We start from the raw sequence: 26515 nt of genomic DNA, 5'->3' as shown, positions 1-26515 counted from the left end.
TGCGGGCCCCAGGGAAACAGGGAGCGAGTTCCCCCACCCGCACACACGCACACGTACACACACACGGTGGACACAACACAAGTACACAGGGCTGCGGCTCCAGGACCCCGGAGCGGGCTATATACTATCCTCGGCATTCAGGGCCCAGCCGGCACCTGAAACTGCCCTGGAACAGGCCTCTCTTGGTCGGGCCGGGGCCAAACGCCTCGACCTCCCCTCTCCTGGGCCCACGTTGGGAGCTGGGGAGGGGGCGGCCTTTCTCCACTCCAGGCACTGCCTTAAAGAAAACGGGGGACCGTGCCCACCTGGCGGGCCTCTGGAGGGATCTGCTCGTCTGCCCGTCTGGCTCTCGTGCTCCGCCCCCCACTTCTTTAGTATCGGCAAGTCAGGAAGGAAAGGGGCAAAGCAGGAAAATGGCTCCCAGAGCCCCTCCACCAGAGCTGGACCGGTGGGGAATGGGGTTGGTTCTCCCTAGAAATGGGGCTGGATTCCTGGGACCCCTCCCTGGCCGAGCCCTCAGGATCCTTCCCTCACCCACGGCAGGGGGGCCAGGCCAGGCATTGTGCATAAAGTGGTGAGGGCATGATGGGGACCCAGGCCCTTGGCCCCCTGGGCCTCCCTTGGCCCCATTCAGGCCTTCAGCTGGTGCCACTGAGCCACAGGCTGCCGGGGACGGGCAATCATGTCCTTCCAGTGTTTCACCTCCCCGGGCCCACTCTTCCAGGACAGGTAGATCTGGGGAGAAAGGGAAGAGGACGGCATTAGTGGCATTCTCTGAGGTGTTGCCCCTGTGTCATTGTGGAAATGGAATGTCAATGGTGGTGACACTCCATTTCCACAATGGCCTGTGATCATGGGGACCAAGGGGCTTCTGCCTGCAGTGACATCCTACCCCACAGAGGCCACCCTCTCTTCCTTGTTGTGCTTCCCCTCGGGAGCCTGGGTATGCCTGGCCCTTCCGAATTAGACTCCCAGACTCTTTTGTGGTTTGGGATTGATGGGGATGGAGGCAGTTCTCTCCCACACCCTTCCCTCCCCCACCTGTTGGGCACGGCCTATCTCTCCTTACTGACAATCACTCCCACCTCCTGGGCACTTACTACACACCAGACACTGAGCTAGGGACTTTATATACATAGATCATCAAATCCTTACCTGTGAGGCAGGTATGTTATTATCCCCATTTTACAGATGGAGAAACTAAGGTACAGAGAGTTAAGAGACTGACCCATAGTCACAGGATTTATGAGTGGTGCAGAGGGATTTAAATCTAGGTCTTTTGGGCTCTATACTATCGGCCCAAGCCTACCTCCCTCTGTGTTAGGGGCCTCACAACCTCGGAGGGCTGTGTGCATGATCCCCGGGCTGACACCAGCCTTGTGACTGGCGATTAGCTAAGAGCACAGGGCTCTCTAAGCTACCCAGACCAAAGTGAGAACAAATCCACCTTCACCATGGTTCAGCCAACAGAAGGTAGGACTGTTTCAAAGGGAGCTATAAGTGGTATCCAAAGAATACCCAACTCCAAAAGGCTAAGCTTCAGAAGAGCTTAGAAGGAGGTATGGTTACTTGGCCTGAGCTCATCAAGGAAGGGCTCAGCAGGTCCTGCTAAGAACACATAGTCCCACTGGGGTGTAGGTGATGCTGTCCTGGGGACCTGTCCCACTTGTGACCACAGGTCGGCAAGTCATACTCCCTGGGCCTTGCTAGATGGCGGGCAGGGCCAGCTCTCCTCTTTGGGGCCAGCTGCTTCTCTCCCACCCCCAGTAGCTAGGTTCTCCATTCCTATCTGTCTGAGAGGTGTCTCCACCTCGGCCCCCTTCCCTGTGGGTGCCCAGGTCACCCCTTCCCATTTCCCTCATACAGGGCTGTGCCCTGAGTGATCCATGTTCTCCCTTCACTTGCTCCTGGCATCTACCCTTCCCCTCCGCCTGCCCTGATCACTGGCTTCCTGCACTGTTCCTGGTCAAACTTCCAAGCCTAAATGGACACACATGCCCTTACTAAGAACTTTTCAAAAACAACTTTCATTATAATAGTAGCTAACATATATGTTCCAAGTTCTGAGCTAAGCATCTCACCTGTGTTATTTAATCCTCCCAGCACACTGTGAGGTTAGGATTGTCTTACTCTCATTTCAAGAGGAGGAAATGAGGCTCATAAAGGTTATGACTGTTAAGAGGTGGAACTGGCACCTGGATCCAGGTAGTATGACTATCAAGCACATACTCTCAACACTAAGCCATAAACAAACACAGGAATAGACATTTCAAAGTAGAAAAGTGGATGCGTTTATGTCACAGAATCGTATCCTGCAAAAACTCAAGGCCAGGCATGGATTTGGGGTTAAAATAGGATGAGGAGAGGTTACTTTCTACAAGGAGAATGTCCATGTATCTCAGGCAATTCTTACGCCACCCTGTGAGGGGCTGTAGGGTTGGTATTAGTAGCTCCATTTATAAATGAGAATGCTGAAGCTCACAGAGGCAAGTGACTTGCCCAAGGTCACTTAGGCAAGTGACCTTGGGGAACCAAGATGAGGTGGGAACCAAAGCCAGGTCTTTGGAGCCTGACTACAGCTCTCAATACTTGCCTCACGCAGCTCGCCCTCTACAGATGGGACGCTGGGTGACATTGCTCCGATGTCCTTACCCTGTCAGAGGGTCCTGTCCAGAAAACCCTCTTCTGGGGATCCAGGGCACTTTTTCCTACCACTTCCTTCTTTCCCTGCTCTTCCAGTGGTCTGTCCTGAAGTAGTGGACCCACAGTAGGACACTTAGGGATAATCTCGTCAAATCCTCTCATTTTGAGATGAAACGGAGGTCCTGACAGGGGAAGGGACTGACCCTCTCTCTCCTGCTGTCCAGCCCTGTGCTCACCCACTACCCCGGCTGCTTCTTTGGAGAACAGACCCTTGCTGGGTGGCCCCCTACCTTGCCAATGACGTCGTTGCGGCTGAGCTTGTCCTTGTCCATGACGGTGATGATGATGGTCGTCTCCCTCAGCTTCTCCGTAGGGATGTCGAAGGCAAAGGACTCGTTGAAGATGGGGTTCAGGTTCCTCTTCATTGTCACCGTCTTCTTCTTCTCCACCCGCTTGTCCTTGTACATTAGCCACACCTTCACATAAGGGTCTGGGGGACAGGTGGGGGAAGGGTCAGAGGAGCGGCGGGGGGAAGCTGGGGCAGGAGGGGTTGCGTGTTTTCCCCAGAGGGTGAGGAAAGCCCTAAGGAAGGAGGAGGGGGATCTGGGGGGTCAGCAGATGGAGGGGCCGCAAGGGGCCTTAGCCATCACCTAGTGCCCTTCCGTGAACACGAATGAGAAGACTGAGAGGCCAGGTCTCACCCGAGGTCACGGACGAGTAGTGTTGGTGCTGGGACTAGAACCCAGGTCTCCCCACCATCGTGCTCGTTTTCTTCCTGATTCTGGGAAGGACAGTATCCAAGGTGATGCTGACCCTGAGGGTGCTCCAGAGACAGCACCAGGGCTCTAGGGTAAAGGAGTTGGGACTGGAGGTGGGGCACGGGGGACAAGGGTGAGGGCCACAGCCAGGACCCTGACGTCCACATGCAGTGAGACTCCCGTGCACCAGGACCTCCCTGGCCCGTCTGCCCTCTGCTGCGAGAAGCGCCAGCACCTGACGTGCCCCCGATGTCCATGGCTTTGAGGTTCCGGGCTTTGATGATGTTCACGATGATGGAGTTGGCAGAAGGGTTGTAGCAGAGAGATAGGAGCAGCTCCCCTCGGCTCCCCTGGGAGGGACAAGTGGAGGGGTGAGGCTGGGCCACTCCTCTCAGCTCCCCTGGGAGGGAGAACAAGAGGGCTGTGGGGACAAGGGGAGCCCCCCACCACCCCAGGACCCCTCCACTTGGACCTGGGTGCTTACCCGCCCCCTCTGTCTGGCACGGATGCGCACCTGGTCTCCCCTCATCCGGCAGGTTTGGGCCCTGCTCCCCAGGTTCTTTATCACAGCCCAGCCTCCCCTGAGATTGCGGGTGGGAACTCTGCTCCATCAGGCCCGCCCACCTGCCCGGCCCCACCCATAACCCTCCCAATTCCCTGAGCTTGTGAAGGGACTAGGACCGGGCCAGGATCTGCCAGCCTCCCAGCCAGGACCTGCAGGTGGGGCCTTACACTCCCATCGCTGCATGGCTTCAGATCCTTCCAGAAGGTCTGCATCTGGGTCAGGTCCACCTTGTTGAGGGGGATGGACACCTCCCCGATGGGGTCATTGCGGCTGAAGCGGTCGTAGTCCAGGACCTGGAGGTAGAGGACTCTCTGCACCACCTTCTCGTAGGGGAAACCTGGGAGACAGACAGCACAGGGGAAGAGCAGGACAGAGTGGCCACACGGGGCCGGGGCAGGGCAACGCGCCTGGGCAGGAAGGCCCTGGGAGGAAGGGGAGGGCTGGCCCCGTGTCTTCTTGCTGCCACCCCACCTGGGTGCAGCCGGCAACGCCCACGTTCAGACCTTCCTGAAATGTTAGCAAGGACTGTCATGGTCTCATCTGTCTCCCTTGACAGTTCCGCGAGGTGGATGGGATCTTGTCCATTTTATGGATGAGGAGATTGAGGCTCCGATGGCTTAACTTACCTGCCCAAAGTCCCACAGCCAATAAAGAGCAGACTGGGACGATTCATTCACTGGTTCATCACGTGTCCGTCTTGGCGACTGGGCACTGGCCCCCTTGCTCTCTGGGCAGCCCTGCCACTGCCAATCATCCTGAGACAAGTCTGGGCAAGTGGCCCTGCCTGAGATGGCCACCGCTGGCAGAAAGCAAGCCCCAGGAGGACTCAGGGCAGAGGGAAATGGCAAAGGCAAAGAAAAAGCAGTAGACGCCTGTCCTAGGACTCCGCGCTTCCCCTTCCTCCTCCTGCTGATGCATCAGCCAGTCCTTCCGTCCTTCCTCATCGACCGGCAGCTGTCCCTGTCTCCACTGCCGCCTCCCCATCCAAGCCGCCGGCACCTCTTGCCTAGAGAGTTGCAAGAGTTTCCAAACAGCCCTCCCCGCTTGTGTACTTTCTCCTACAGTCCCTTTTCAACACGGCAGCCAGAGTGATCTTTTAAAAATAGAAATCACATTATGATACTCTCCTGCCGAAAGCCTTTCAGTGGCTCCCAGTGCACTTAGAATAAAAGCCGTGCGCCTTGTCTTGGCTTCAAGTCCTTCCACAACTTGGCCCGCTGTCCTCTCCCTGCTCATCTTGTGACCGCTCTTCACTCAATGACTGAACTCCAGCCACCCTGGCTTTTCCTGCCCTGGCCCCACCATGCCCCGTCCTGGCCTATCCTCTTCCATCAGGTCTCAGCTTTCTTTCCTGACGTCCCAGATGGGGTCAGATCCCCTGTTTTATACACTAGCACTTTCCTTTCGCAGCACTTATCACAGGCTGTACTAGAGATTTATGTTTCCTTGAGTCTGACTCTCCCACTAGGCCAGAATTTCCAGGAAGGCATCTCTGTCCTCAACCACCGGATCCCAGCATCTAACACTGTTTCTGGCACATAGCAGGCACTCGATTAAATATTTGTTAAGTGAATCAATAATTAAACAAATGAATAAATGCCCATGAAAGGGCATGGAGTGTGCTGGGCTGGAGCAGGAGATGAGGCCAGAGCGGAGAGCCAGGGGAAGGAGCTTGGATGGGATGGTAAATACTAGGGAGCCGGGGAAGGTCTGAAGCTGGAGTCACGGCCTTGGGAGGCTTAGTCAGAGGAGGGGCTGGCCTGGGGGGACAGTGGGTGCAGGCCAGCCTGGAGGCCTGAGGTGCTGAGATCCTGAACCAGGGTGTGAGCAGGAAGAAGAGAGGATACTTACTACCTTAGCTCAACTGGTGGAGAAGATGAAGGGAGAGGAAGGGTTCTGGAGGATTCTCGCACCTTTTGCAAAAGACGCTGGAAGCACAGTTACCTCTCACCAGAGCAGGTGCACTGGAAGAGGAAATCCTATGCTCCTTCAGCCCCCAGACCCTGAATTCCTTCAGGGCCTCTTCCTCATATTGAGGGGGGTTATGGGCCATGTCTTGCTCACCTCGGAGTACCCCAGGGACCTGTCCAGGTGACTTTTTTTTTTTTTTTTGCCACGCTGTGTGGCTTGTGGGATCTTAGTTCCCTGACCAAGGATTGAACCCGGGTCCTTGGCAGTAAAAGCACGGAGTCGTAACCACTGGACTGCCAGGGAATTCCCCAGGTGACCTTTGGCATCCCTTCAGGTAAAATGCATGAGGACAAGTGTTCTGGAAAGGTTGAAGGCTCCAAGAGGTCCCTGTGCCTGAGTCAGCTCTTTCAACACCAGAGGAGGCAGTCTCTTATCTGGCAAACTCCTATTCATCCATCAGAACCCATCATGAATGGCCTCTCTTCTGGGAAATGTTTTTCAGTGCCACCAAGGGGAGTTTATATTGGGTTCTTGCAGCATCTGTCATGCAATGTATGGCTTAATTATCTACACATCTGTGTCCTCCAAGGAATGCCTTGAGGGTCACAATGGTGCCTCATTCTTTTCTGTACCCCAAGTACCCAGGACAGTGCCCAGCCCATACTTGATGCTGGGTAAATGTTTGCAGAAGGGATCAGTGGATTGGGGCTCTGCCCATGAATTTCACCCCACCAGCTGGCTACATACACCTGCACACAGACAGCCAAGCCTCTCACTGGTTGTGCCATCTCTAAACCTGTTCCCATGCAGAACTGAGGAGGGAGAAAACGAACAAGCACTCACTAGCTCACCCTCAATGATTTATTTAGTGGGTGAACTGGCTGTCACTGTGCCAGCTGAAGGGGTGAGGTATCAAGTGGCTGGTACACCAGATGGGGAAGATTCCTGATTCCCTGGGGCACACACTGTAGGTTCTGAAGAGCCAGGGCACCAGGCATTTGGTGTTGTAGGGATTTATTCTCACTGGTTGAACACAGCTGTCAGGAAAGGGTAATGGTTTCTCTAAGTGGGGTCCAGGCACCCAAAGGGCCTGAGACAGAAATCACTCCCTGATCACACACCCAGTCTCCTGGTTACCTTGAATCCTCAGAGACAAGAGATAAAGATGGGACTGCAGGAGAGAGGAAGGATATTTGCCTCTAGGACCCCGGGGCATGGTTCAGAGCTCTTGTTCCTGTGCATCTGGAGGGGCCTGTCCCAAATAGGGGGAGGGGTCAGAGAAGGGGAGCCGATGGAGTGTTTAACAAACTGGTATAAAGTGTTTTCTGGGTGTTGTAAGTGCTTTTACAATTCACTGAGTTGTTTAACCCTCACTAGTATCTTTATTTTACAGATGGGGAAACCACGGCACAGAGAGGTTCAGGAACTTGCCCCTGGTCACACAGCTGGTAAGTGGCAGAGCTGAGATTCAAACTCAGGCAGCCGGGGCCATGGGAAGAGCCTGGGCTCTTACCCACTACGCTATGGTCGCTGCAGGTGCCCCACCCCTGGATCCTGTGGCTGCCTCCCTTCCTTCCTGCACGCCTGAGGATGGGTCCTGTGTCCGGGCCGTGGCCCAGCTTCCCTCCTCGGCCTCTGGCTGTGATGCTGGCCCCACTCAGCCCTGTCCTCTCATCCCAGCTGGACACGGTACGCAGCAGGTTAACCGGGCCGAGTTACTCGCCCGTGTGTGTTGGAACGCGCGTGTGCGCGCGCCTGTACGTGTGCGTTTGTGCATGTGGCCACGTGGAGTGGGGAGGTTTGGGCGGGGGGGGTGGAGGAGGGGAAGAGGGGGACTCTGGGGGCAGGGGCAGCACAGCCTCACCTTCAAAGAGGAAGGTCTCATTCCAGTGGGGGTTCAGGTTCTTCCGCTTCACCTTGGTCTCTAGCTTGTGCTTCTTGTCTGGCAGCAGGTAGATCTTGACGAAGGGGTCGCTGGTGCCGCTGAAGTCCTTGGCTGGCAGCTCCTGGGCCTTCATGATCTTCACGGTGAGCGTGGACTCCTGGAAGTTGTAGCCGACGCTGAACTGGATCCGGCCCAGGTTCTCTCGGCTGCAGCCCTCGTGGACCTCGTCCTCCTCAGAGCCTGGGGAGAGCTGGGGGCGGGGGGAGAGGCAGGCAGCGCTGGGGAGGATTCTGCTTCCCTGAAGCCCCCTCTGCAGCCCAGCAGGGTTGGGAGGCCCCGCTGTGCCCAGGGCCAGTCCAGCCGCCTCCTCCCCCTGGTCACCACGCGGGGCTGGTGGTGGCACATCCCACATTCAGATCTGGGTGAGGATGCTGAGGTGGAGGGCAGGTGCCTTGACCAGGGTCACACAGGGAGGGAGGGGCAGAGCCGGGACAGCCCCTGAACCCCAGAGCAGTGCGCACCCCGCTTCCCAGCCTCTCCTCGGAGCCCCGGGTCTGCTTCACCTCCCCTGGTGCATGCTGGGACCCCCCCCCCAGCCCCCTCGTCCATCTTTCCACTCTTCCAACAGCCCTGCGGGGTCCCCTGTGAAATACACCGACACAAAAACCTGGGCTACAAAACAGATGAGGGCGATTGTTCTCACCTCAAAAGAGTTTACCACGGTATTTCTTTGGAAAGTGACTCTGGGGTTCTGAGGATGATGTGATTTACAAAATGAGAGAGGCGAGTTTTCAGAAGCAACGTCTGTTTGTGTAAGGCAGGGACACTAAGAGTACAGATTCCCAGGCCCCATCCCTGGGGAGCCTCATTTGATGGGGCTGGGGTGGCCCTGGGCGGCAGAATTGTGTAATAGGAGCCTCAGATGACAGTACTGCAAACCAAGGCTGAGGACCACTGGAAGGGAGGCTACACGTGCATTCAGTCCTCATCCCCCGGTGGCGGCACTTGAGGCGACCCAGCAACCGACAGACGTGGGGGGTTGCATGGTGTCCCATTCCCAGGAGGATGTTGAAAAAATAGGAGGTAATTCGGGGGAGGGCCTCCCAGCCAAGTGTTTCCAGCTGTGTTTGCTCGTTGGGGACACCTGGTTAGGTTTTAGAATCTTGCCCATCCCCCAGCCACCTGGTGGTTAATAGATAACTAATAAGGACCTACCGTATAGCACAGGGAACTCTACTCAGTACCCTGTAATGACCTATATGGGAAAAGAAGCTAAAAAAGAGTGGAGATATGTATACATACAACTGATTCACTTTCCTGTACACATGAAACTAACACAACACTGTAAATCAACTATACCCCAATTAAAAAAAAAAAAAAAAAAAAAAAAAAAGCTCCTGGGCTTCCCTGGTGGCGCAGTGGTTGAAAATCTGCATGCCAATGCAGGGGACATGGGTTCGAGCCCTGGTCTGGGAGGATCCCACATGCCGCAGAGCAACTAGGCCCGTGAGCCACAACTACTGAGCCTGCGCGTCTGGAGCCTGTGCTCTGCAACAAGAGAGGCCGCGATAGTGAGAGGCCCGCGCACCGCGATGAAGAGTGGCCCCCACTTCCCACAACTAGAGAAAGTCCTCGCACAGAAACGAAGACCCAACACAGCCAAAAATAAATAAATAAATTAAAAAAAAAAAAAAAAAAAAAAAAGCTCCTGAGGTGATTGGGTAAGAGCCAGGGTAGGACTCAGGGTACCATATTTATGACAAAACCGCTGGTACCGGTTTGCTTTCCCTCCTTCCCCTGCAGGAGACTTCTCTGTGCCCTCCCCCTTCATCCTGGAGAGGTGACCCCAGGCTCTGAAATACTACCTAATATAGATGATAAGAATGTGTATAGTGTGCCCCAACCGCGGCGGAAGACTCTTACATCACCTCTTCTTACTGAATCCTGACAACAGCCGGGAGAGGCAGTTATCACCGCTCTCCAGCTGAGGAGACTGGCTCAGAGAGGTTAAGTCACACGTCCAAGATTACACAGCAGTATGGACTCTCTCTGACTTGAAAGCCCACCCTTTCCACCAAAACAGGCCCACATCCCAAGAAATTTTGAGACTTCCTCCTGCAAGCCAGTGAGGACTCAACTGCCCTAGACGAGGAGCATGCAAATCACACTAACGGTCGTAACTACCCTGCTCCTTGGACTGTGTGCTTTGCCCTCCTCCACTCCCTACAACATCCTGATGAGGCAGGCACTACCGTGCTCCAACTTGGTTGGGGGCACAGAGAGATAACTGCCTCAAGTCGCCTGTGACTAAGAGATGAGCCCGGAGTTCGAAACCAAGTCAGCGCCCAGCCACCATGAGTGCCCTTCCAGCTGCCCTCACTCTCACACTCAGATCTGGGGCTTCACTAGCCACACCCCTGGTCCTGCCTGGAGGTGGAAGAGGGGCTGAGCTGCCTCCCTTGCTCTTCTCACAGTGGAAGTGGGTCCCTCAAGCCCTGCCCCTTGGCGGGATCCAGGCAGCCCTGCAAGCTCCACCCAGGCCCGCTGAGAATCTGGCTTTCCGACCCAGATCCAGTTTTCCCCTGGTGCTCCTTCCTTCTCCTCCTACCAGCCCCACTCTCTTTTAACCTCAGTTTTTGCATCTGTAGAATGGGACCATGAGACAGACCTATGTTATGGGGTTCCAGGGAAGGTTAAGGGGGGGGTCTACATCACTTTCATGGTCCTGCTCTGTGGCCTGGCGCCTGCCACTGCTGGCCATGGACTGAGAGTCTGGGCATGCAGTCCCTGCCACGACCACTTGCCCCTCCACATTCCTTCTAAAGTTGGGGTGGAGACCTTGGTGACTGGAGCTCAGGTGGCCCCAGCCTCACCTGAGGCTGGTCACTTGGATCTTGGTTCCCAAACAAGGTAGTCTTGGGTGAGAGGCCCAAGCTGGGCCAGTGGACTTCACCTCAGAAGTGGGCAGTGGCTCTGTGCCCACCCCCAGCCTTCCCAAACCACAGCCCTGAGCCTTAATTAACCAGCTGGGGCGGGGCCTGGATCTGTTTCCATGGAAACCAGGCTAGCCACCCCCACCAAGGGCTGGAGGAGGTGCTGCCTGAGCCCCAGCTCCAGCAGAAGTAAGCAGGGCAGGAGTAACTCAGATGGGGATGCGGCCCAGCCTCCTCTCGGACCCCTCTCTGTCCCCTCGGTCCCTTTGTCTGTAAGGCTGCGGGTGCCTGACTCCTGTTTCTCCACGCCTGGGGCAGGGAGATCAGCCGATGGTTTACTTCTGCCCTGTTCATCTTCATCATCACTATTAATGCCAGTGACCCAGCTTTGGCCTAGGGCTAGGCAATTAGACCCTGCCTGCCCACCTCTGAGCATCTGCTGAGCACGTGAGAGGGCGCTGGGGCCTGCATTTCCTCCTTCTGCCTGCGGCTCTTGGCTCCCCGCCGGGGGCAGCAAGGGGGAGGCAAGCTGGCTGGGAAAGGACTGTCCCTTCTGGGAACCTGGCTACCAGGAAGCTGTAGCCAATTAAGAGGCTGCACAGAGAGGCAGGATGGACTGTGGCGATGGCCCGTCCAGAGGAGGATGGCCGGGCTGATCTACATGGATGGGGGAAGACAGAGAGGAGGTGGTGGAGGACCAGGCACTCAGGGCCCAGGGGGCAAGGAGAAGGGGAGAGGTGGGGAGGCCCAAGGGAGACCAGATCTGGAACATGGAAAATCTGATGCTCTAATCTGCATCCGAGAGAAACGCAGATTTGGGGGCTCGTAGCAGGCTTGCTGACTGGGAATCTGCATTTTAACAAGATCCCCCAGTGATTCGTGTGTCTATCACAATTTGAGAGGCACTGGGCTAGAAAAGAGGAGTGCGGATGGATGGTTAGAGCCGGCCGAGCCCTGAATGGCAGGAGGGTGGGGCCTGGGGGTTCCGGGGGCTCCGGGGAAGCTGGGGGCTGCGGTGTCAGAGCAGTGGGCAAGGGGCCTCTGAACTGAATGTCAGGTCTGGCGAGGGCCTGAGAGCCCACCGAGCCCCCTTGCCTCTCTCTTTGGGAGGAAGGGGGGAGACTGAGAGGAGGGAAGGGGGAAGAGGAAGGGGGGCCCAGGTCCCAGTAGGAACCTAGCAGGCACCGGGTTCCCACCCTCACGTCCTCGCCCAGCCTTCCTGGAAACTCTGGGCTGCCAAGCCTGTGACTGACTCTCGCCTGAAATTTCCAGCTGCCAAATCACAGAGTGCTCGCTCGCCCTGGGGCCTTGGTCCCTCCAGGAGCTCTTTGGAAAGTACAGATGAGGCAAATGGCTGTGACTCACTCCTGCCACCAGGGGGCGCCATGTGAAGCCACAACCTCTCCCGTGGTGAAAACACCCCAGATCCATAAGACAGGGATCCCGGGAGGCTGGGGTGTGGACAGGAGAACCCCAGCACAGCTGTCCCCTCATAGGGACTAGGACCAGAGGGGTTCTCCTCTCCTGTTCTCTTTGGGCCTCAGCTGGCACCCCAGCCATGAGGATTGGGAATGGTCCCTGGGATGGGGATATGAGACCCGCTCCACTGGGAGCGCCACCTGAGACCACTACTCAGTGAGATGCCACTCCAAGAGAGGGGACACCTTCCGCCCCCAAGTCCTCGCTCCACTAGCCTTTCCTTCTAGGATCACATAGCAGGTTTCCTGGGCCCCTGCTCAATCCAGAGACTGGAGGAGGATGGGAATTCTTAGTCTCTCTTGACAGATGACCATGCTGGTTCCCCTGCAGGACTCCCACGCTGTCACCCATCTCCACACCTGCCCCTCCCCCTGCCCCGGGCCTCCTGCCCTTCTCACCATGAGCATCTCACTGGTGAGGGAGTTGACGAGATCTGAGACGGAGGAGTGAGGCTCGGTCCGGCGGTCGGATTCATCGTGGGGCGTCTGGCCCGGCACTGCGGCTGTGTTCACTGCCTTCCCTCCCGTAGGCAACCTGGGGGCGGGAGGAATCCGAATGAGCATGGACCTAGAGGTGGGCTGGGCTGGGCGCCACGGGTCTGGGTGGCAGCAGAACCTTCTGAGACCCAAGTAGCTGCCACCTCCTGAGGGCCAGCAGGAGCTACGCTTTTGTCCATGGGGAGCAGGGCCGTCCCCCTCGCCTCTGCCCCAGCGTGATCCGGCTTTGACTTCCCCCGGCAGGTGCTTTTTCGGCCAGTGTTCCCACTCCTCCTGTTCCCCAGAAAATCCCCCACCCTTCAGCCCCTGCTTGCATGGTGGTCTCTGAGCATCCTCCCTCCCCAGAGGCTCCATCCATCCCTGCTTGACCCAGCCTGGGAGGCCGGAGGGGAGGCTGCCAAGACAGCGTGTCCTCTCTCCGCATCATTACCCTAGGCAAACACGCCCAGAGCACCTGTCTCCTGGAGGCCCCACCTGTTTGTTCAGGCTCAGCGGGAACACGGGTGCCCTTTAGACACGAGACTGACCAGGTGAGCTCAGGACCACTGTCCGCACAGCTCTGTCCAATAGAACTTTCTATGTCCACCCATGGTTATTGAGCATTTGAAATGTGGCCAGTATGACCGAGAACTGAATTTTCACGTTTGTTTGACTTAAACGAATTTAGATTTAAATAGCCACCTATTGGACAGGGCAAATCTACATCCACTTGCCCAAACCCGACCCTTCTCCCACTCTGAGGACTACACATTTGATAAGGCTCTCGCCCAGGGTCAGAGAAAGACAGGGTCCCACCGAAAAACCCAAGATCTGACAACTCCACTACAGGCCCTGTGTGCACCCCGGCTCCACGCTGTCCCCGGCAAGCTGGGCTCTCTGGCCCAGGGGCTGGGTGGTGAGCCCAGTCTCCGTCTAGCTGGGGTTCAGGAAGGGGGCATTAAAAGCCTGCCCAGGGACCAGGCTGGAACACCCCATGAGGAGGAGAGATGGGGGCAGGCAGCGAGTAAGACAGGGTGATGGAGAGCACAGGGCTCGGAATGGGCTACAATAGAACAGCTTCAAGAGTACCCGAGCCACAGACTCAGAGACACACACAGGCTGGACACAAGCCGTGGCCCTCGGAATGGACCAGCCGCCAGCACACGGTTGACTACGACAGGCAGACAGACATGTGCAGGATATGCCAGGCCCTGGAGGAGAGACACCAGGACCTAACAGCAGGGTGTATGCACGCTCACGCACACACGCACACACACACACACACACACACACACGAGTGCACACAAGCCTGACAGACACCCAGGGCAACAGGGAGAGAATGGCAGGGGCAACCAGGCAGGTCAACCAGAGCAGCAAGATGACAGACATAGAGCGATGTGCACACTTAGATCCTGAGAGGACACACGTTCAGGGAGGCCCCGGCATGCTAAGGTGCGCGTGTGAATTGGGAAACGCTGAAACAAAAAAGCAGGGAGCGGTTTCAGGGACAGACACTCTGAGAATCAGAGGCACGGCGCACCTGCTGTGAGGGCCTGGCCTTGCCCGGACGACACGGAAACGCCCCACCCCACCCGGGAGGCGCGGGGCGCCCTCCCAGAGGTGCGGCCAGAGCAGAGCACGCACACATATACACACACGGACACGTGCTCACACAGACGGGCACGGGGAGGAGGAGGAGACTGAAATAGCTGGAGAGGTAAAGTCAGGTTAAAAATAGAGTGGGAGAGGAGGAGAGAGCCGAGATTGACTGCTGAAGGTATGAGAAAGTCGGAGTTATTTTGGCCACACCACAGCGTCAGCACAGCTGCAAAGCAGCCTGGGAAGAGATGGTCAGCACCACTGAAGCTATCGGAGGTCACGGGACAGAAAGAGACAGAGAGACAGGAGCACAGAGGCAGAGGGAGAGGCGGAGGGCCCGTCACTGGCCCAGGGACAACCCTGTGAGGAGCAGATGGGAGGAAGGAGACGGGGAGGGAGGGAGAGAGAGGGAGGCCGAGAAAGGTTAGTCGGAGGCGAGTGAGGAGGCTGCGGGGTGGACGAGGGGACGAGGAGAGTAGAGGCAGAGAGGAGGCCGGGGACACACACCGGGACAGAAGAAACATGGTGGCTTCGGAGCGAGGGCAGCGTGGGGGTGGCCAGGTCCCGCCCGGCCCCGCCCCCGACTCCAGTGGGGGTGGGGCCACGGGGGAAACCATTCGGATCCCAAGGAGCAAGGGTGAGAGGGTGGCTGAGAGCATGAGGTGCGCATGGGTGCAGGGCAGCATGGGCGAGGTGGAACGGGCACAGCACGGCGTGGGAGCCAGGGTGGCTTTGGCCTCCTTCCCTCCCTCCTGGGCCCAGCAGCATTCTGAAGTTCTTGGGGCCCGGCGCTGAGGCCCAGGGGCTTGGGGGATCCTGGATGCGGGGCTTCAGGTCCACCAAGGACCCTGGGAGTGGGGGGCAGCGACTTACTAGATGCACCCCACTTTACTTGGACCTGGAGTGGCCACTCCTCCTCCCAGGGCCCTCCTGTCTCCCAGGAGCCTGCTGCTAATAGACCTCGGGGGCAGAACATCCTCCCCAACAACAGCCAAGGGCCACCCACCCGTTACCCTGGTGACATCCGGCCAAGGGGTCAGCTGGGTGGAGAAGGGGGCACTGGGGCCGAAGGGCAGACCCTGGGTCTGGAGGCAGAAGCTGAGGAGCAAGGGACAGCTGGCCCAAGCCCACCATTCCAAGATTCATGCAGCCAGGAACCCAGAGGGGTGGAGCCTTAAAGCGCCTTGTGGGTGGTGCTAATGCCAAGCTTGGGGATGGGGAGAGCGCTGAGCAGGAAGCACCCTTGCAGTGGCCGATCACCTGGGAAACCCCCCAAGAGCCACGAGAAATGAGCTTCCAGGATGGGGTGGGCGTGACCGGGTGGGAATGGCCTGTGTCCACTGGGAAAGTCGGGCTGGGCTGGGGCGTGGGCCCAGGGCCTCCAGCTCCACACCCACCTTTCCCAGGAAGGCAGGGGACAACTGATGTAATGATCAGAAGGGGTGAGTGTGTTAAAATATGGAGTGAGACCTGAGTGGCAAGGAGGTAAAAATAGGCTGTGGGTGAAAATGGAGCCACAGCTAATTAACACACGGGTGACATGAAATCTCGTTTCCAGCCTGCATCTGCTCCCTCACGCTTCACACCTTTCCTTAGCAGGTTTTCAGAGGGCTCCAGCCCTGCTCCTGCAGCCTCTGGCCCATGGTCCCTGGCCCTCTCCCCACGGCCCTCTGGCCCGCCTGCAGCCCAGCTCTGAGCCCTGAGCTCAGGAAGCCAGGACCCCGGTGGCTCCAGTGGGCTGGAGGTGGCAGACTCCGTTCCTCCCGCACCCCAGGACTCGGGCTCAGGGTGTGACACCATCTGTACCACTGAGTGAAAGAGCTGGTCCCACTCTCCCCTCCCACTCTCTGGGGACTTCTGGCTTTGTCCACCATAGACATGCAACTGTGAACTCGGGATGGGAAGGAAATAAGAGAGTTGGTTTCCAGAAGCCACCAGAGGGACAGGCAGGTCAGCTAACTCGGCCTGCGCTCCCCTAACACACAGGCCCCTGGCAGCAGCCCGGGACAGTCCCTTCCTGCACCTTCAGGCCTCTTAATAAGCAAGTGTCAGGGTCTCCGCCTGGCTGACAGACTCTGACAAGTGCCCCAGTCTGAGGGTCTGCTCCCTCATTAGAGGCTTAGCATGTCCGAGCTCGAAGGGGTCACCCTGTCCAATCCTTCACGTGGCAGGTGAGGAAGCAGAGGCCCAGAGAAGGGCTGTGACTTGCCTGAGGTTGCAGAACGAGGCTCTGGTAGCAGAGCTACAAGGAGGCAGCCTGGCTGCCAGCCCACACTCTCCTGTAGCCCTTTTCTGATGAAAAGTACACCTGACCAAGGTGATGAGCCCTCCTCCCACATCACAGGTGTGTGGCTGGCCCAGCCCAAGGCCAGGTGGGCAAAAGCGGCCAGACCAGGTGCAGGATCATCCCACCTTAGTGATGCTGCCTGAACCCTGGGACCTCTGATCTTTCCCCGTCCCCTTCCCCGTGAGAGCGCTTCTAACGGGGGCATCAGAAGATGCCTCCCTGCATTCCTGGTGGCCAGGGCCATGGATGGTTGAATGCCCAGGCCTCGGCTCAGCCTGTGCTGTGGCCACACAGGCTACTCCTGAGGGCCAGCAGCAGGGCTCCCGGTGACAGAGGGCCTGACCAGCCCCTGCTGGCTGCTCTCACCACCCCCCCCCACCCCCTATCCCATTTCCTCCTCCTGGTACCTCGGGCTCAGGGGCTGCCTTTCTGGTCACCAGGCCTCTCCCAGGCCCCAGACTCTCCCCACCAGGGGCTCCCCTTCCATCAGCCGAGAGCAGCCGTATCACATCTCTGCAGGGGTGTGTGTGTGTGTGTGTGTGTGTGTGTGTGTGTGTGACCATCACCCCAGCGGGACCTCCAGGCAAGAGGGAGGTTGAGGTGGCGGGGATGAGGGAGAACAGGCTGGCGCCCCTTCCCTAACATCCCCGCCGCCCACCAACCACCTGAGAAACTGGGATTTCTGGGTCGGGGTGGGGCAGAGATGAAAGATGAGGGTGCAGCAGAGGGGAGCCAAGCGGGAAGATGGGGCAGAAAGGCTGGCTTGCTCCGGGCGAGGGCAGGCATGCCCGGGGAGCAGGCTTGATCCAGAATGGTCCCAGGACAGCCACACGGGCCTCAGACCTGAGGGACACCACCAGGGTGGCATGTGTGAGGGCACCGGCTGGGGAGGGGGCTGTCCTCCCGCTCCAGCATCCGCTGAAGGTGCCGCCGCCTCGTCCAGCGACCGGCGGTCAAGGCTGGTGGCCTCTCCACGCCTCCTTCTCTGCCGCCGCCGCCGCAGGCCCTCGCCTGTGCTCATACCTCTTGTCCCCCTGAGCGTTCTGGTTCTGCTGGGTTCCTGGGTTTTGCAGGTCAGGGATATTGGCAAAGTCATCCTGTTCCGAAAGCCCTAAGACCAAGGATAGCACCACCATCCGGCCTTCCCTGCCAGGGGTGGGCAGCCCACCAGCCAGGGTGAAAGGAGGAGGCCCCAGGGGCGGAGGCGGGAAGGGGAAGGAGAGAGAGACAGAGACAGAGACAAAGAGAGAGAAGAAACAAGCGTAAGAAACTGGCCCTGCAGAAGAGAAACCAAACTTCAGCACTGTCAACAGTTGTAGAGCAGAGCGGGAGGCGGCAGGGGACAGAGGGGAGGTGTCCACGGCCTGAGACCCAGCTAGCCACGGGGAAGGGGCTGGGCAGAGGCCTGCGAGGTGGCGTGCGACCGGGACGTCCCCAGGAAACACACGGGGAAGGCTGCGGGGAGTGGAGCCCAGGCCCTGGGACATGGTCCCTTTCCAAGGTTGGTTCACCTCCGGCTGAACAAAGGCCAGAGGCTACTGGCTCAGACCATCTGGGGCCCTGGGAGGAGAGGGAGGGCTGTGCTGCCATCTTGCTTGGGGACCGCGTGGGTGGGTTTGGGCTCCCAGGCGGGAGGTTCTCAGAAGGTTTGGAAATCCAGTGGGCACTGCACCCAGTTAAGCCCCTCATAAAGACATCTCTGGGTCCTTTGGTCAGCCAGGGTGTGCTTGATGCCAGGAGGGGGGTCTCAGGAGCTCCCTCCCCCAGGTCCCTGGACACACGGCCCATTGGAGGAGAATGCAAGTCTCTTCCGGCGTAGGGCGTGCTGGCCGTCGCGGGCCTCCTCCTGCGTCCACCTTCCTGGAGATCCGGGGAGTAACCACCGAGGCTTTGGGGGCCAGTTCAGGGGCCTTTCCTTAGAGGAGCAGTCCAGAAGTCATCAAAAGGCAAAGGCGGAGAGAGAGAAAGTGCAGGAAGCTGGCAAAGTCTGGAGACGTCCCGGCAGGACTCGAGGTAGCCTGTGTCTGTGGTGAGGACAGTCTGGAGGAGGCTGGAGGGGTCCTGCTCTGAGGGAGGCTCAGTCCAGGTGGACATGGAGTCGCCATGCGGGCAGCAGTGTGCGGCCAGAGGTCAAGGTGAGACATCTTTAGTGTGAGGCTCTCTCGGGGAACCGCTGGGCAACTGCAGGGCTGCCTGCACTTTCCGGGGTGAAAAGTGACCCTCTGCCTCTCAAAAGCATCTGAGTTCGTGGGTGTTTTCTGGGTGCTTTGCTGGGCTCCTCCAGTGTTGAGCTCTCATCTGAACAAGGGGCAGACATGAAAGCATGTCTCAGGAAGGGCCAAGGGAAAGACGGTAAACCTGATGGAAGGTTCTGGAGGGTGGGAGATCCTGGGTTAGGAAGTCTGCGACTTCAACCACCATCCAAGAGGGCGAGGTTCAGAGAGGAACCGCTAGCTATGGCTGTTTTTCCAGAGAAGTTGTCAATGAGAAATGATAACCGAGGGGAGGGGCGGGGGTCCGGGGGTCTTGGAAAATGGGAGATGGCCATGGGGTCCGAAGCTAGGTGGACGCTGCCTTCTTTGTCTTTGCATCTTTGTCCTGGGCACGGTTGCTCCAGGCTGACACTTGCAGCGGCATCTAACTTTTGGGAAACAACTCCCCCCTTCCCTCAGGACGAATCCTCATTTTCTTTGTTCCCTGCCCACCGGTACTGTTTCAGAGTTGGTAAAATTCCATTTGGCTCCTAGGGAGCTGGCTGTGCTGGGGGAAGGCAAACCCGACGAAAACAACCTGTTTTTCCCTGGTTAATGCATTTTTCGGATACTCCTTTTGCTCTTCTTAAAAACAAAACAGCTCCTCTGCATAAGTTCCCGATTTGTCGTTCTCCGTGGCATCACGGGGCGCAGGGGCGAGAATGAAGGGCAAGAGGTGGAGATTTGGGGGAGAAGCTAGTGGTGTTGAGAGGAGTCACACCCACGAAGCAGGAGGAATGCCTTCTCCCTGCAAGGGGTGGGGGTGGGATCTCGGGGGGCCCTGGCTAGCCTTCTCACCCTGACTCTCTACCTGGGCCACCAGCATTTGGGGCAAGAGGAGGGCGTCAGAAGCACGCCAGCTAAACTGTAAGGCGGGGGTCAGGGGCCGGCAAACTACAGCTGGTGGCCTGATTTTGTACAGCCCACAAGCTAAGAATGGTTTGTACCTTTTTAAAGGATTGTTTAAAAAAAAATGTGATTGAGACCACATGTGTCCCTCAGAGCCTAAATTGTTTAGAATCTGGTCCTTTACAGAAAAAGTTTGCTGACCCCTGCTGTGAGGGACTACAGGTGGAAGAGGTAGGGGGGTGAGGAGAGCTCTGGAGGTGGCCAGCAGGTGAGGGGCACGAAAGCTGCGGTGGGCAGAAGAAGCGCAGACAAAGATGCTGGCACATGAGTGATGCTAGCAAATCTTCGCCAGCTAGAGAGGCGGGGAAGAGTGGGTACCCTGGGGCTTTCCTGCCGCTGGTTCTTTTCTTCCCAGAGCCCAGGCACAGCCCTTGCCCCCATGTGATGGCTGCTAGAATGCAAGGCAGGCGGATGGCTGTGCAGAGAGCAGCCTGCAGTCAGGAGGAGCAGAGGGTTGCAGGCTTCTGGCTGGTTCTCAGCTCTGTTCAAGCCACAGCAGAACCAATGCCCACCACTCTCCTAATCCACGCTGGTGCCATGGCATCCGTCCCGGGACAAACCGCCACCTGGAGGCCAGGAGGCTCTGCTGGGCATCTTGTCTCATGCAGGCATCCAGCTGGATTCACAAGGGTCCTTGGCTGGGGTAAAGCCCCAACAGATGCACTGCCCGGTTTTGCCAAGTAGAGTCACAGGCAGCATGTCCTGCCTGGCCAGGGCCACAGGCCACTTGCACGGGTATGGGAAGCTGGCGTGGTGGGGTGTCTTCCGTTGGGGCGCTCCTTCCAGGGGCAGCACTCCCGACCACCCTTTCGGGCTGGGGTCTCAGCCAGAGAGGCAGGATGCTCTGGGGACTTGTTTGCCTTCAGAATCCCCACATCTTGCCAATGAGCTGGGCCTTGACCTTGGCCTTCCCCTTCCTCCTCCCTTTCTCCTCTCCCAGGCTTAGTGTGCTGGTCTCCTGCTCCGTGAAAAGTGCTCCCAGGAAAGACCTGGGTGATGAGAATAATCCCCAGAGCCTGGAAGGAAGGTCACGTTAGGCCAGAGGAAGGAGGTGATGTCAGGGACTGAAGCCCAGGCCTGTCCTGGGCTCTGAGAGTGAGTGTAGATGCCCAGAGGGACACTAGGGAGAGGGCACCCTGGGCAGGGCTCTACCAGTGAGGGCGGGGCACGTGGGGCACACGGTGGGGGGCTGGGGTAACACACACAGCAGAGGGGAATGGCTAAGGCCAGACACCGAGGGTGTCTTGTTACTTCTCTGACCTGTACACGCGAAAGAGGGCTCTGATTCAGAAACATTTTCTAAAGCTTCGGGGGAACATCCGAGGTTTGTCCTCAGGGAATGGGTCATGGCGGGAGCCAGGGAGGGAGCTGGAGGGCAGGTGGCTACAAAAGGTCAGAGAGGCAGAGGACAGGGCCCACAGCAGGGACAGGGGAAGTGGGAGGGAGGGAGGGAGGAAGTGGCGGCAGGAAGATGAGCAGAGTTGGGTTACAGGGAAGACGGAAACTGGAGGGGAGGAGGCGAGGCCTGACGGATGGAGTGAAGGAGGCCAGGTTTGGGAGGAGAGGAGGAGAGAGGTCACAGGAGAGCAGGGAGGGGAGGGAGGCCAGGCGAGCCTGGGACTGGCTGGGAAGGGGAGAGACAGACGCGGGGACCTCAGCAACATCCCCTAGTGTCTCCACTGACTTCAGGGAGGAACTTCTCCAAGCCCTGGGGGCACCAAGCGGGGCTGGAGTCCTCAGAGGGGTGGCTCAGATACAAGTCCTTCCACGGGGGGGCTTTAGGCACGAGCCGCAAGCCACAGGAGGCTGGGGAGGGGGCAGCGGAGTCTGCTGGGCACCCTGCCTCGGAGATGGAGGGCTAAGATCGTTCTGGGCCAGCCACTCCCAAGGAGACAGGGAGGAAAGAGGCTGGGTCGGGGAGCGGGGGGTGGGGGGCCGGGCCACTCAAGGGGGGGACTTACAGGAAGGATTTCATGTCCAAGCCTCGGTTTCGAATCTGCCCCACCACGTGGTCCCAGCTGCCTGGGTTGGAGCGGCTGCGGCCGCCGGCCGGCCGGTACTTGGAGCCGGCCGAGGAGCCCTGCCGAGCCTGGCCCCGGCCGTAGGCCCGAGAGTTGGCGCCCGGCACGGAGGCCGCGTGGGCCTGCAGCTGGCCCAGGCTCTGGCTGGTGGTGGGCTGGCTGGTCTGCCGGCCCCGCTGGTGCTGGCTTAGCGGCTGCTGCAGGCTCTGCTGCCGCATCAGAGTGCAGGGTCGCTGGCATTTCGGCTCTCCCGTGGAGCTGGGGATAGACTCAAGGGTAGTGGTCGTGGACAGGGTGGAGTCCTCGAAACTTGGGGCGGGTGGAGGAGAGGAGAGAAAGGAGAAGCAGGTGAAGGGATCACAGTGGAGGAGAAAGAAGCCTAGAGCCAGGACGAGGAGGCCCCAGGATGGGGCGCGCTCTGCCGGCCCTCGCCGGGCCTCCATCGGAGTTGTCGCCACTGCCGTCGCCGCTGCCACCCCCTCAGCCAGGCGGCTGCGGAGCCCCGCGCCCACCCTGAGGCCCCGCCCAGCAGACCCGCCCCCCCACCCCCCACCCCCGCGCCCGCCCTGGCCCTGGCTCAGCTAGTGCCCGATACCTCCTGTCTGATGGTCTGGGTGGGGCCGCGGGAGATGCGGAGGCTGCGTGGTGAAGGTAGGTCCCAGGGCCCTGCGGCTGCCTGTCATGTTGGCCTGGGAGGGGGTGGAGGGAGCTGGGCCACCCCCTCCCGCTGTCTCACTGGGGGACCCCGGGAAAGTCTGCCTCTGCGTTCTAAGTACTACTGGCGTTTGGGGACGCGAGGAAATCCAGGCCAGCCCAGAGCTGGCCTAGTAATGCGTGGTGAGTCAGCGGAAGCCAACGATTCTCATGCTTTGTCCTCAGACGCTGGGGCGCGTCCTCGGGCTCCCGGACCTCTGCCCTGTGGCTGGCGCTGACTTAGGGTTCAGGCTCTGGCGCAGATCTTTGCCCTCCTTCTGGGGTTCCTTGTTTCTGAGGCTTAGTGTCAATTCCCGGGATCTTGGGAATGACTCCCAGTCAGAGGAGGGGACGCAGGGAAACCACCTGGCTGGCCACTTTACCACGGTTCTGACAAAGAACAGGGTAATTATCCTGTCCTCTGTGCACCTGCCTAATGGGCCACCAGGATCTCTGAAACACGCTGGGAACAGGGCAAGGACAGACAGGAGACAGGACACGGCTCATCAGAGGTGAGAGAGACCCAGGGTTCAAAGCCCATCTCTGCCGCTTCTTAACTGTGGGACTTTGGAAAAGGGAGTCCACCTCTCCGTTTCCTCTTCTGTAAAACGGGGTAAAAATTCTTGAGTTGCCTCCATCACACGGTTGCCACGGGGACCAATGAGGTCAGGCCCAGGGAAGGATGCTCCCTTGCCAGTGGAAGCTGCAAATGTCTCAGGAGGTGGAGATAGAAGGAGTCAGAGACCCCTGGCCTCCCCAGGCAACCTGTCTGCTTTGTCTCCTGGCCAGAGATTTCAGCGCATGCAGGGCCACAGCCTCAGAGGGCCCAACCTCCACTTCTTCTGTTCCTTCCCTCCATCTTCCATTCCAGTTGTCTAGGGCAGGGATTGGCAAGCTATAGCCTGTGGGCCAAATCTGGACCGTCACTTGTTTTTGTAAATAAAGTTTTACTGGAATACAGCCATTGTCATTAATTTACATCCTGTCTGTGGCTGTTTTGGGGCTACAAGGCTGGGGTTGAGTAGTCATAAAAGAGACTATGTGACTTGCAAAGCCTCTTCCCTATCAGGCCTTTTATAGAGATAGCTTGCTACCTCCTGGTCTAGAGCCACAGGGCAGCCGTGGTACCCCCGAGCTGCCCGAGGGAGGCCCCAGGGCCCTTGGAGCCACTTTCACCACTGCAACCAGACCTCAGCCTGGCTCACTCCCTGAGCCTATCCTGGGAATCAAAAGGACAACAGTTAGGCTGCCCCTGTGCGCTGAGAGAGAGAAAGAGAGAAGAAGAGTGAGAGCAAAAGAGGGAGAGAAAGTCGGAGAATAGTAAAGAGAAAAAGAAAGAAAGAAAAGAAAAAGAAACAAAGAAAGAAAGAAAGAAAAGAAAAGGAAAGAAGGAAGGAAGGAAGAAAGAGAGAACAGCAAAACAGGGCTTTAGCTGGGGTCTTGGAAGGAGCAGCAGCCTTGCCTGGCTCAGGCCTGGAATCAGGGCGACCACCAGAGGCAGGCGCAGGCCTGGCTGGCCAGGGAGGCCCACAGCTCCCGGGGGTCAGGCCGAGGAAGCGGGTGGATGGCACTTGGGCTGCCGTCTCCTCCTCCGTGCTTGACCTCATTTTGGTTTTCTGTCACATCCCAAATTAGTCCAACTTACAACCTCTCAGTCACAGGAAAGTAAAATCGGTTCCTCCAGGCCTGGAGCCAGTGGATGGCGGGGAGGCCTCAGCCAGCCTGGAGTCTGTGGCCAAAGCCACCTGGCGTGGGTGGGGCACCGGGCCTGGTTCTCTGAGGGGGTGTGGGGCTTCCCTCTGGGGTTCTCCGGAGGCTCAGTGTCGGGGAGAAATCTGCTCGTGCTCCCTCAGGCCAACAAGCAAATGAGGTCTCAGCATGGTGGCCCTTGGTGGTCCCAATGGCGGGAACCACAGGCTTTCTAAAGAGAACCAGCCCAGCCGCTAAGAAGGGGTCAGGGCTGTTGGCCTTCTAAGTGAGAGGCTTCTCCACTAGCTGGGAACGAGGCAGTTCTAAAAGCTGAAAATGGAACCTAGATCCCAATGGGTGAGAACGGTCATAGTTCAAAGGATTTAGAGCCCGGAAGGCTCAGCTATGGGGAAATGGAAGGTTCTAAGAGCCAAGATGAGAACAAGGCTGCCCCATGGTGGGAGGGGAGAACATACTGTCTGCTGAGAACAGGAGCCAACCCTATGTCTGCTGCTCCCAGGGAGGGACTGACTGTTTGGCCAGCTCAGACAGTTACTAAAAAGGAAACAGCTCTTCTGTCTGATGTCCAGACCACCTTCGTCAGAAAAGAGAAGTTAGCTAGGGCTCAACAACCCAACCTCCAAGAACACACAATCCCAACAGCTGAGAGAGGGACCGCTCACTGACCAAGACTGGGACAGCCAATGGGGATGGCCGAGATGAGGATGAGCCAATGGGGACATCCCGGCTGCTCAGGGTTGCCCTGTGGAACAGATGGTGTCACGGTGCAAGCAAGACTGGGACAAGCCAATGGAGTCGCCTGAGAGTCAAAATGAAATGGCTTAACCCCTGGGTCTAGAGCCATCTGCTGGCTGCAAGAGGGAAAGCCCGGTGGCAGATGAGTGGCAGAAAACAGGCTGAGAGCGGGCCAGCTCCCCAGGGATGGATGGTCCAATGGCTAACAACAGCAGCCTGATGCCCATGGAGGCTGAGATGGAGCGGCCAATCAAAGAGGATGGGATGACCCAAGGACTGAAATGAAGCTGCCCTGGGGGCAGAAAATGGAATGACCTGGTCACTGGCAAAGAAAGAAACTGATGGGGCAGCAGCCGGAGGCTGAGATGCACAGTGCATGGCTGAGTTAGTCGTGCCCGATGGCAAGGATGATGGGAGTCTCGTGAAGGGATGAGATGAGCCAGGGGCCGAGGACGGCACCTCTGGGGGCAGCAGCGGGCATGCCAGGGGTCCTGCTGTCCACGCTGGCGGGGGCAGGCCTGAGCTCACGGCTCTGGCGGCCGTGGGGCCATCACTCACTTGGACAAGTTGAGCTTCCCGGCGGCCAGGTGGCTCTGCACCATCCGCCAGCGGCCTCTCCCCGCCTTGCCACCGCTGCCCGGCTCGCTGGGGGCAGCGCCGCCGCTTCTCAAGGCGTCCTCTCCGGGTGGCGGCACCGGCGCCAGCTTCTCCCCCAGCCGGCCTTCCCGCTCCACTGCCAGCCCCGCAGCGGCAGCCACTTTGGCGCCAGCCAGGAGGGTGCCACTGGAGGCACCACGAGGCAGCCGGTCCAGAGGGGCACCGGGGGTGGCGGTAGGGGGACAGAGGGCAGGCCACACGTGGGGGTGGGGATGGGGGGGTAAGAGGGGGAAAAACAACGACAGATAAAAGGAAGAAAGAGACAGTGAGAGAGGAGGAGGAGAGAGACAGACGGACAAGAGACGACAGAGAGAGAGAGAGAGAGAGAGAGAGAGAGAGAGACATCAGCACTGCAGATGGGTCACCAGCGGAGCCTGCAGAGAGGAGAGAGGGGACCGGGCGGGCTGGGGTCGGAGAGCAACGCACCACGACAGTGGAGGGGGGCCCCTCCCCACCGCCTGGGGCTGGGGCGGCGGGGGTGGGGGGAGGACAGCCACCTCCAAGTCTATCCCACAGGACAACGAAGGGTTAACGACGGAGGAAGAGCGGGCTGTCCAGGCCAGGAGGCCCCAAGGCAGGGAGAGAGAGAAAGCTGTGTTAGTCAGAGTCCATCAGCACCACCACCATCACCGCTACCACCGCCACGACCACCGACCACCGCCAGAGCAGCCAGGGCAGCAGCACACAGCAGGGAGGAGGAAGCGAGCCACACCGAGAGGGAGGGACCAAAAACGGGCAACCCCATCCTGACTGCACAGAATGGGCCGGGGGCCACGGGGACCAGCTGGGGGGCCGGGTGTGGCCGCGGAAGGGGTGCTCCTGGTGGCTAGCCCTGGGGGAGGGGACAGGGGAGGGGCAGGCAGGCGAGGGGGGTCAGGAGGGGTTGCTCGTCTCCATGGTCAGCCTGCCCATGGGGTGCGCGGGTGGGGAGGGGGGCAGGAGCAGGAGAAGTGAGGGGCCGGGTGGGATGGGGGGAAGGAGGGCGTGCGCGGATACTCGGAT

The 26515-nt window shown here is 58.7% G+C and overlaps 1 protein-coding gene across 1 annotated transcript in view; it reads right to left on the bottom strand.

Moving 5' to 3' along the window:
* Positions 1-630: 630 nt before the first annotated feature.
* SYT7 (synaptotagmin 7) overlaps positions 631-26515 on the bottom strand; it is a 42317-nt gene continuing 16432 nt past the window's right edge. The window contains exons 5-13 of the mRNA XM_060105138.1: positions 25415-25639; positions 21659-22027; positions 17560-17682; positions 12573-12708; positions 7742-8012; positions 4134-4303; positions 3637-3751; positions 2934-3133; positions 631-735 (exon numbers count right to left, since the gene is read on the bottom strand). Coding sequence (XP_059961121.1) covers positions 631-735; positions 2934-3133; positions 3637-3751; positions 4134-4303; positions 7742-8012; positions 12573-12708; positions 17560-17682; positions 21659-22027; positions 25415-25639 — 1714 coding nt within the window. The remainder of the gene's footprint in view (positions 736-2933; positions 3134-3636; positions 3752-4133; positions 4304-7741; positions 8013-12572; positions 12709-17559; positions 17683-21658; positions 22028-25414; positions 25640-26515) is intronic.

The sequence above is a fragment of the Mesoplodon densirostris genome, chromosome 7 (assembly GCF_025265405.1).
Source record: "Mesoplodon densirostris isolate mMesDen1 chromosome 7, mMesDen1 primary haplotype, whole genome shotgun sequence".
Taxonomy (NCBI): Eukaryota; Metazoa; Chordata; class Mammalia; order Artiodactyla; family Ziphiidae; genus Mesoplodon; species Mesoplodon densirostris.
Note: the sequence above shows the minus strand (reverse complement) of the source record. Positions and strands in the feature narration are given on the sequence as shown.